The sequence below is a fragment of the Lipotes vexillifer genome, unplaced genomic scaffold (genome assembly GCF_000442215.2).
Source record: "Lipotes vexillifer unplaced genomic scaffold, Lipotes_vexillifer_v1.1 scaffold680, whole genome shotgun sequence".
Lineage (NCBI taxonomy): Eukaryota > Metazoa > Chordata > Mammalia > Artiodactyla > Lipotidae > Lipotes > Lipotes vexillifer.
Genome location: NW_006780838.1, coordinates 1674054 through 1683300, shown reverse-complemented (window position 1 = coordinate 1683300; position 9247 = coordinate 1674054). Strand labels below are relative to the sequence as shown.

The window sequence follows — 9247 nt, the reverse complement described above, 5'->3', positions numbered from 1 at the left end:
AGAAACCCAAAGCCCCTTCCTTCCCCTTCTAATTCCAGCCCATCCCCAGGACCTAGCCCCCCGATATCCAACAAGCTGCTTCTGGCTTCTCACCCTGATGCCAACAGCTGCTATGTTGGGAGTGATTGGGTGCTCCGGCGTGGCAGACGGGCCTGTGCTGCATATAAAAACATGGTGATGCTCCAAGTATCTAAGACTATTGGTCCCCTGAAGTGATTCTTGCTGCCTCCCCTTCTCCCTGACAACACCCCCCCACCCACTGCCCCTTTGCCCCAGGCCCTGGCAAGCCCAGGTTACATGGGGACTACTGTTACCAGGTTGGGATTCTAGACAAAAATCCTAGAACTCCTTTCTTGCTAGAAATCACCAATACAATCCTTAGTTCAGCAGATATAGTTTTCTGTATAGTTTATAAACATGATAAGACATACAGTTTGGTAAGGGAGTAGGGCGAGGGCCTGTGCATTTGTGTGTGTATATATACGTAGAGGGTGTGTGTGTGTGTGTGTATATATATAAAGTGGACATAGTTATAAAACTGCACCTCCTGTGAGAACCTCATTGCACACGATGAAGTTCTAAATCTCAGCCTCTGATGATCTTTCCTTTGGTAATTGGTTCTTGGAGCCCAGCAGCTGGGCCTGGGTCTGCCAGGGTTGCCTGAGACATCAGGAATGAGAGGCGTTACCCCCGAGGGAGGGACTGAAGGTGGCACATGGTTGGATTCAGGGCAGGGTGACTAAGTGGCCTCAGGCAAGAGCCAAAATGCCACCTGCTCGTGTGCTCCCAGATAGCTGGTGGACCCAGCTTCTTTGGTGACCCTTGTCTGTTCTCTGAGTCCTGCTTCCTCCAGAAGCGGCAGGGGCCCTTCAGACCTCTCCAAATGACCAGGATTCCACAGAGCCCAGCTCCCGTGGGGCACTGTCCCATCGTTGCTAATGAAGGATTCGCTCTGCGGCTTTAACTGCCTTGCTGGGTGGATGCTGTCCATAGGTGCTCGGCCGGGGGCTGGCTGGGACAGCTGGGTGGGATGAACTAATCCCCTCCCGCTTGGGGCTGTACACTTTGGGTTTATAATCCACCGGGCAGGGCCCAGACAGCGGCTGAAGCCTCTACCAGCCTTTGCCTGAAACCCAGCAGATCCTCCATCTGTAAAAAAAGAAAAGAAATCCTGTTCCTTGGTGGACATGTGGCAGTGCTGGGTGCTGGTGCCCTGCGTCCTCAGCGAAGAGTGACCACCAGCCCCAGTATCCAGGCCAGGAGTGAGGCCCTCGGGGAACTGCCCAAGGAGGCCTGCTGCACCCCGCTGGGGGCACGGATGGGGGTCCTGCGGGCACACTTGCCCTTCCTCTTGGGCCGTGCGGTGGGCATGATGTCAAAGCTGAACTTGTGCTGGTAGTCAGGGGCATAGTCCTGTAGCTCGTGGGCCTGCTTCCGGGTGCCCGCCTTCGAGACCTGGTTGCGATTCCTGTGGCTGGTGCAGTTCTTGCCCGGCTTCTTGTAGCCCGACCGAGAGCCGGGCAGATGGCCGTGCGGGTGGTCCTTGTCCCTGGCGGGGCCACGGGGTGGGTGGTGTTCCTTGCGGGCGGCCCTGTCGGTGGTGGTGAGCGTGTGCGACTTGATCTGGTGCGGGGACGCCGGCCCCGTGCAGTTCCGGAAGTCCTCGGCCCTCAGCAGCTTCAGGTCCTGGCCATGCAGAGGCTCGGGGGACACGCAAGGGACAGCGGAGCTGGAGCCACGGAACCTTTGCAGCCATTCCCACAGGGAGCGCGCCCGGCAGCCACAGTCCCAGGCGTTCCCGTTGAGGCGGAGGAACTCCAGGGCGCCCAGGGGTGCCAGGCAGTCGCCCGGCAGCTCGGAAAGACTGTTGTTGAAGAGGAAGAGGGTGGTCAGCCTGCGGAGGTCGTGGAAAGCCTTGTGATGGACCCACTGCAGCTGGTTCTCGTGCAGCAGCAGCCGGTCCAGGTTCACCAGGCCCCGGAAGGTGTCCTGGCCTAGGCTCCACAGCTTGTTGCCGTGGAGAAACAAGTGGCTGAGGTTGACCAGGTCCACAAAGATGTCATCCTGGAGGTACTCGATGTGGTTGTCCTGCAGGTAGAGGTACTGCAGGCTGTGCAGGCCGCCAAAGATGCCGGCCGGCAGGGCGCTGAGCCCACACTTATAGAGGTAGAGGGCATGGAGCTTTACCAGGCCCTGGAAGGTCTCGGGCGCCAGCGTCCGCAGCTGCCGGTTGTCGCCGAGGTCCAGCTCCTCCAGGTGCACGAAGCCCTGGAAGGTGTTGGGGTCGATGAAGGTGATGTTGTTGGAGTAGATCCACAGGGTGACCATGGAGGGGCTGAAGTGGCCCTGCTGGAGGAGGGTGATGCGGTTGTTCTGCAGGAAGACGCGCTCGCTGTCCTCGGGGATGCCCTCGGGGATGGCGGCAAAGTTGTGCGCCTGGCAGCTGACCGTCATGGGTGCGGGGTAGCACACGCAGTCCCGCGGGCAGCCGCCGCCCAGGGGCAGCTCCCCGGCCAGCAGCAGCAGCAGCAGTTCCACACAGCACCCTGGCGGGAGAGAGAGCACAGCCAGGTCAGGGGCTGCCCAGGAGGTGGGAGACACTCTGGGTGCCGGGCTCGATGGGCACGTGACCCTCCTAGGCCGCTGGGGCTCTGTCCTCGTCTTTGCTGCGCTCAGCGGTCTGGGGTCATAGCCCCCCGAGGTCCTGGCTCTTGATGGCTCCCCACGCCCTGGTGCCCCACCTCTACTGGGGGTTCTATCACAGCCTGGGCTATGAGATGGGTTGGGGTAGAGGCTCTGATCACCCCCGGGGGGGGCCGCCCCCCCCCCCCCCCCCCCGGCACCCGGCATACTTCCTTAGCCCCACCCAGCATCCCCTAGCCCCGCCCATAGCATCTGAGCCCCACCCACTTAGGCTCTGTCAGCCCTGGTAGGATTGGGGTCACAACCCATGGACACAGCAGCTAGCTTCGGGTTCCTGTCCAAGCTCTGCCACTTACTTGCTTTGATCTGCCTGAACAGATAGTGGTGCAAAGTCCTGTTCTAACAAAGTAAATATCTCATATGGACTCCTGAAGAGTCTTTTTATTTAAATTATTCTCAATAACAAAGCATGCATGCATGACACCAAAGTTTATCTTGAAAGATTTCTCATTTACAGTGCCTTCCATGTCCTCATGTATGCACTACCCCCTGTGCCTCAGTTTCCCCATTTCTAAATAGTAATTGTTGTCCCTCACAAAGGAGGTGTGTGTGTGTGTGTGTGTGTGTGTGTGTGTGTGTGTGATGGACTGGGGGAGGCACCAGGGCTGATGGTTCTGGGGTCCAGGGAGCAGCCAGAATGAGGCTGCCCCCCACTGGGGTCTGCCTTCTGGGCCCTCCCCTCTCCCTGCCTCGCTGGAGATCCCAGGCTGTGGCTGCCAATCAGGCCCTGCCTAGCGATTGTCCCAAGCATTTCCTCTGTAGCTTCCCTCTAATTGCGCATTAATTACGCATTTGTTAATGGATCCTTAAAATAATTTATTTTCGATGTGTCCAGCCCGTGGTTGGATAATAGCCCCCGTGCTCATTATCGGAGCAGCCTCATTATGCATGATCATCATTACCTGCCTTTCTCCAGGGTTGCAGCTGCCCCAGGCAGTCTGGCAGGTGTGCCAGTGTTGGGGGGATGGGCTCCAGGCCTGTAGACCCCCACCCTGCAGGGCCGGGCAGCCATCTCGTCTCTGCCCGGGTTGGCCTCCCGATCCTTCCCTTTTAGCTTGGCCAGCCAGGCCTCTGGGGAGAGCCGAGGGCCTGAGGCAGTTCGGCTGATTCTTCCTGCTGCCAGCTGTGCCTGGAGCATGTTGAACGAGAGAACCAGCCCTCCTGGCCACTCTCGGGCCAGCCCCGCTCCCAGCCTCAGGCCGGCCGCCACCCCAGCCGTCTGCCTGGGCTCAGGTGGACCTCACCACGACTGCCACTCCCTCTTTCCTCACAGAAACGGCATCATAAAAACGTGACAGCTCCCAGCTGTTGGGAGTTACGGGCTCCCAGAGAGTAACAGCTGCTTCCCGTCCCCCTGTAATCACCTGGCTTTGACCGAACGTTTCCAACACATAAAAATCATCGCACATGATTCGGTTTTTGCATAATTGTGTTTGGTTGCGATTTCAGAGCAGTTATGACCTGGGCAGTGGTGGCGGTGACAGAGCAGCTGTGAGGTCCCTTTCTGGGCTGGGCCACGCTCTGTGTGGCCCCTGCCCTGCTTCAGTCACTGAAACCATCGGACAGTCTGCAGGCCAGGCCCCGGGCGGGGGCCTCCTCAGCCTCAGTTTCCCCCTGTGTAACAAGAGTCGGAGATGGTCACTATGCCAGCGCTCCCCGCGTGGAGTCTGACCTCCAGTCCGCCACTGCTCTCCTAGGTCTGGCCAGGGGGCCCCGGGCCCGCAGGAGGAGACAGGACAGTGAGGACCCTCTAGGAGCCTGGGCCCCAAACCCCAGCTGACTCTCGGGGAGCCTGCCCACTGCCTTGAGCCTCCAACACCCAGGCTGGGAGGCGGGCCCAGCGCACAGCGGCTGCCCATTCAGAGCCTGCCCCTCCCTGTCTGCTCGCTCAGCTCTGCTCTGCTCCTCAGCCCTGCCCAGGCTGCCCCAGGGAGGTGCCCCCAGCCTGCCACTCTGAGGGAGCCCAGGGTGCCCTTCCTAGCTCAAGAGTGTTCAGGGTGCTCACTGTGCTGAAGGGGACAGGGCTGGGGCCATTCGTGGGAACCACAGGGCCACAGCAGACCCCACCCCCTGGGGTCCTGCAAAGACAGGGCATTCCCTTCCCTTAAGTCAAGCAGGGAGAGCCGCTCACGTGGCAGGCTCAGCGCTAACACCGTCGACATCTGTGCGGCTTATAGAGTTTACAAAGCGCTTCTGCTCTCACCCCTCTGATCTGCAGAACTACCCTGCCTGGTGGGGGCTGCAGGACTTTTTCTGCCCCCTGACCTGGGGTGGTGCAGACAGCCCATCTGCCTGCTGCTGTGGCTCATCTCTGTAAGGCCCCGGGTGGGGGCGGGGATTCTCTGAAGGGTCCCCAGTAGAGGCGGGGTGGGGGTGGGAGGGGCTCCACAAAGAGCCACACCCCTCCCTCAGGCAGGTGCCCCCAGGGGTTCTGGGGCACAGGGGAAAACAGGCGAAGACCATGGTTTGGGTAAAAGAGCCACAACTGTACAAAAATCCAGGCGTGGGGTTAGCTGCTGGCGTATGAACACACTTTGGCAGGTGGGAGGGGTCAGATATCGGGGGCGGGGGCGGGTGGTGTAAAGGTGGCACCCAGGACAGGAGCCACTGTGCCCTTGTTCTTCTGAGAGGGGCCCAGGAGGAGGCAGGGACCCCAGCCGATGCTCAGAGCTGCTCTCCATCCTCCAGTACCATCCAGATGCCAGGGGACCTGGGCCAGGGGAACTGCCCTTGCAGGTACCCCTGCCCGCTCCCACTGGGCACTGGGGTGGGTCTCACCCGAGTCTGCTTCTCCACTCTGGAAGCTGGTCCCATCTTCAAGGCTGGCCCTGGACCAGCTCTCCCAGCCAATCCCACCTGCCTCTGGCACCCCTGCCTGAGCCAGCGGGTGCCCTGGCCATGGATCATCACCCTGCCCGTTTCTTCCCAGGCAGGCTCTGCACTGTAATGCCACGGCTCCTCCTGTGCCCCCCGTGCCCCCTCTGTGTTGCCCATGGGAGCCCCGACCTGCTGATTGCTGATTAATGTACTAACAATGACATCGGTGCCTTTGCTGTGCATTTTAAGATTGCAAGTTAGCAGGAATAAAAGTCTCCATGGAGGAGCCTTGCACTTCCTCTCATCAGCCTCCTTGCCCCCTTCTGGGAGGGCAAGGGGGTTGCTCTGCCTGATGGGGGCTGAAGAAAGCAAGGTAGGGACTCAAACTCTGGACTTCTCAGGTTCTCCTCTGCCACCCCCTCCTCCCCCTGCTCCCCCGACTCCTCCAGGGGCATCCACCTGTCTGCCCAGCGGCTCCCAGACCTCCTGGCCTCCCACACATGAGCTCACACACATCTCTGCAGGCTCATTCATTCCCTCCTCCATTCAACACTTGCTGCCAGAGTCCTGGAGTATCCTGAGTGCCGGGGTGGGGAGGGACCTGGGATGAACTTGGCAGGTCCTCGTGGACTAGCAGATGGGGGTCTCAATACCAGGCAGTCCAGCAGGTGCCAGGCCCAGAGCAGGCATCTAGGCGTGTGCATGGGGAAGGCACCTGCTGCCTTGTGCCACCTCCTCCACAAAGTCCTCTTGCTCCCCTGCCAGCACAAAGGATGTGCAGGAAAAGAGAGCCGGTACTGTTTTCATGTCCTCCTTCCTACAAACCCCCAAACCCCTCATCTGCTGAGCAGGGACCTGTGGGGGCCGGGGTGAGTAGCCTGTGCATGGGCGGGCCCCTCACCCAGTCCACTCAGCAGCCCATTCATAAGATAGGGGCTGGACCTGGTAGGATGTGTGAAAAGGGCATTCCAGGCAGAGGGCACAGCATGTGCAAAGGTATTGAGGTGGGGAAGCAGGTGGCAGGCCCTCTCTCAGCCTCTAAGTAACCAGAGCTCCCTAAGATGCTGTAACTACAGCTCGGCTGGGTGAGGGGCATCCAGGGCTGGGGAGGCCAGACAGCTCCCTACTGGGACCAGCACTGACAGGGCCCCTGCTCCTGTCCCAGGCCAGACGGCCAGCATGGCAGGGGTCCTGTATCTTCCCCGCCCCCCGAAGCAGGAAGAGAGCTAACCAAACAGGACCCACCTGCCCTGAGTACCAGGTTCTTTACATGGGATCCTCATGACACCCCACGGGTGCCGCACCATTTCAGAGAAGGAAATGAATCACAGAGGGGAGTGGCCGACCAAGGCCACACAGCTGGTGAGCAGGGCAGGTGGCGCAGCCTCATCTGAGGGCTGGTCAGTCCTCCCCGGCTTCAAGGTCTTGGGCCTCACCCAGACCTGAGTCTGGTGCCTGCCCCTCCCTACGCCTGTGCAGGGACAGCCCGATGGGTTGGCATCCCCAGGAGCCCCCAGGCAGCTCCGTGGGGCTCTCTGAAGCTTGGAGACTGGTCAGCCATGTGGTCAGTCCTTCTGCCTCTGCAGCCTGCCCTCCCCCTGCCCTGGGCTCGGCTCCCGGCCCACCTGCCGCCCCAGCCTTGCCAGATGCTCCTCTCTAAGCTAATGGGATGATTCTGCTGGCTGGATAACAGCCTCAGGCCAGGCCAGCTGTGCTCACAGAGCGACTGACGCCTCAGGCCACTCAGCACTGTCTCTTCGTGCCACACCCAAGCACAGGCCACTTCCCGGAGACAAGAAAGCCAGCCAGGGCAGAGCTGGGCTTTCCTCCTCCTCTGGTCCTCTCAGTGCTAGGCATGTCCTGCTCCAGCATATGTGTGTGCTGTCCCCTCTTGGCTGGAGCACTTCCCAGGATACCTGCAGGGCACCTCATCATTCAGGTCCCTCCTCATGTCACCATCTCAGTGAGGCCTTCCCCAGCAGCCTATTTTATTTTATTTTTATTATTATTTTTATTTTGGCCATGCCGCTCGGCTTGTGGGATCTTAGTTCCCTGATCAGGAATTGAACTCAAGTCCTCAGCAGTGCAAGTGTGGAGTCATAACCACTGGACCTCTAGGGAATTCTCCCCAGCAGCCTATTTTTTTTTTTTTAATTTTTTTTTTTTTTTCTGTTCAGCCTGTTTGATTTCCACTACTCTGTCTTCCACATTGCTGATGTGTCTTTTGGTATTATCTAATCTACTGTTGATTCTCTCTAGTGTATTTTAAAATTTTAGTTATTGATTCTTCAGCTCTGATTGATTTTTTTTAATGTTTTCTAACTTGTTGATGATGTTCTCACTGTATTCATCCATTCTTCTCCCAAGATCAGTGTTTTTATAATCATTACCTTAAACTCTATCAGGCAGATTGCTTTTACCATTTTATTTAGTTGTTTTCTGAGGTTTTGTCTTTTCCGTTTATTTGTAACATCTGTCACCTCATTTTGCTTTTGTGGTACGCAGGCCTCTCACCGCTGTGGCCTCTCCTGTTGCGGAGCGCAGGCTCCGGATGCGCAGGCTCAGCGGCCATGGCTCACGGGCCCAGCTGCTCCATGGCATGTGGGATCCTCCCGGACCGGGGCATGAACCCGCGTCCCCTGCATCGGCAGGCGGACTCTCAACCACTGCGCCACCAGGGAAGCCCCCAGCAGCCTACTTTAAATGGCTCCTTCCTTGTTTTACTTTTCCCCATAACATTCATTCTCTCCTAATAAATTCACCTCATGTATTTATTTATCTTGTTTCTTTTCTGTCTCCCCTCACTGAGTGGGCAGCTCCATGAGCACAATGGTTTTGTCTGGTGTGTTCCCTGCTGTCCCCCCAGGGCCTAGAAGAGTGCCTGGCATACAGTAGGTGCTCAAGAAGAAAACCCTAGGCCCAGAGCCTGGCTCATAGTAGGTGCTCAATAAACATAATGGTTCTTATTAGTACAGAGGCCTCCGGGGTGACAGTAGAGACTCAGCCTTGGCTCTCTCCCAAGGGACCCTTGGCCAGCAGAGAGGTGACAGGTGGTGAGGAGGGCTCTGGGAGGGAAGATACACGCCAGGCCTGCCTGGGGCCTGGGGCAGGTGACCAGAGCAGGTTTGCCTGAGACTCAGGGGGGTTCCCAGGACACAGGATTTTTAGTGCTAATAGCTGAAAGTCCCAAACAAATGTTAGTCACCCTACCTGGGGACCAGGACTGTGCCCTAGCCCCCCAAAAACCTCTGGCCACAGAGGATGGGGAGGGAATAAACAGGCAGGCATGAAGCGTGAGTGTTCTCCAGACACCCACAGCTCAGGCCCTGTACCTGCAGCCCGGGCCCTAGACAGAGCCTGTGTGTGTGTATGTGGATCTGTGCACATCTATCTACGTGTGTTTTATCTATGTGTGTGTACATGGCCATGTGCACGTCTCTGAATACATGCATGTGCATATGTCAGCACACACTTGTGTCTGGAGACCATCAAGGGGGCTGGCCGCCCAACGCTTTCATCCTGACCATCCCGAACTCCACCCTGGAGAGGGGTCAGGGCCCTCTTCCAGGGAGAGGCACACCCGTCCATGACATCCCCATCTTATCTCAGCACCCACTCTGGCTTTGCCTATAGCTCCCCCTCTCCTCCTGACACGCTGAATTATGTACCCACTCCAAGCCCCTCCTGCACACCAGGATCAGCCTCAGCTGGGAAGTGGGCGGCCCCT

General features: G+C 58.3%; 1 protein-coding gene across 1 annotated transcript; it reads right to left on the bottom strand.

Moving 5' to 3' along the window:
• Positions 1-756: 756 nt before the first annotated feature.
• On the bottom strand, positions 757-3841 carry RTN4RL1 (reticulon 4 receptor like 1). The gene is made up of 2 exons (XM_007454256.1): positions 3610-3841; positions 757-2546 (listed from the first exon to the last, which is right to left on the bottom strand). Exons 1-2 carry the CDS (start codon positions 3839-3841, stop codon positions 1222-1224), a joined length of 1557 nt encoding a protein of 518 aa, XP_007454318.1. The 3' UTR covers positions 757-1221.
• Between the last annotated feature and the right edge of the window lie 5406 nt (positions 3842-9247).

What these genes read in the sequence shown, in the direction of transcription:
- RTN4RL1 (XM_007454256.1), bottom strand. Translation starts at nt 3,841, where the DNA reads ATGCTCCAGGCACAGCTGGCAGCAGGAAGAATCAGCCGAACTGCCTCA. An exon ending in AGCTGCAACCCTGGAGAAAG is followed by an intron (nt 2,547 to 3,609) that starts GCAGGTAATGAT and finishes CTCTCCCGCCAG; the next exon opens with GGTGCTGTGTGGAACTGCTG.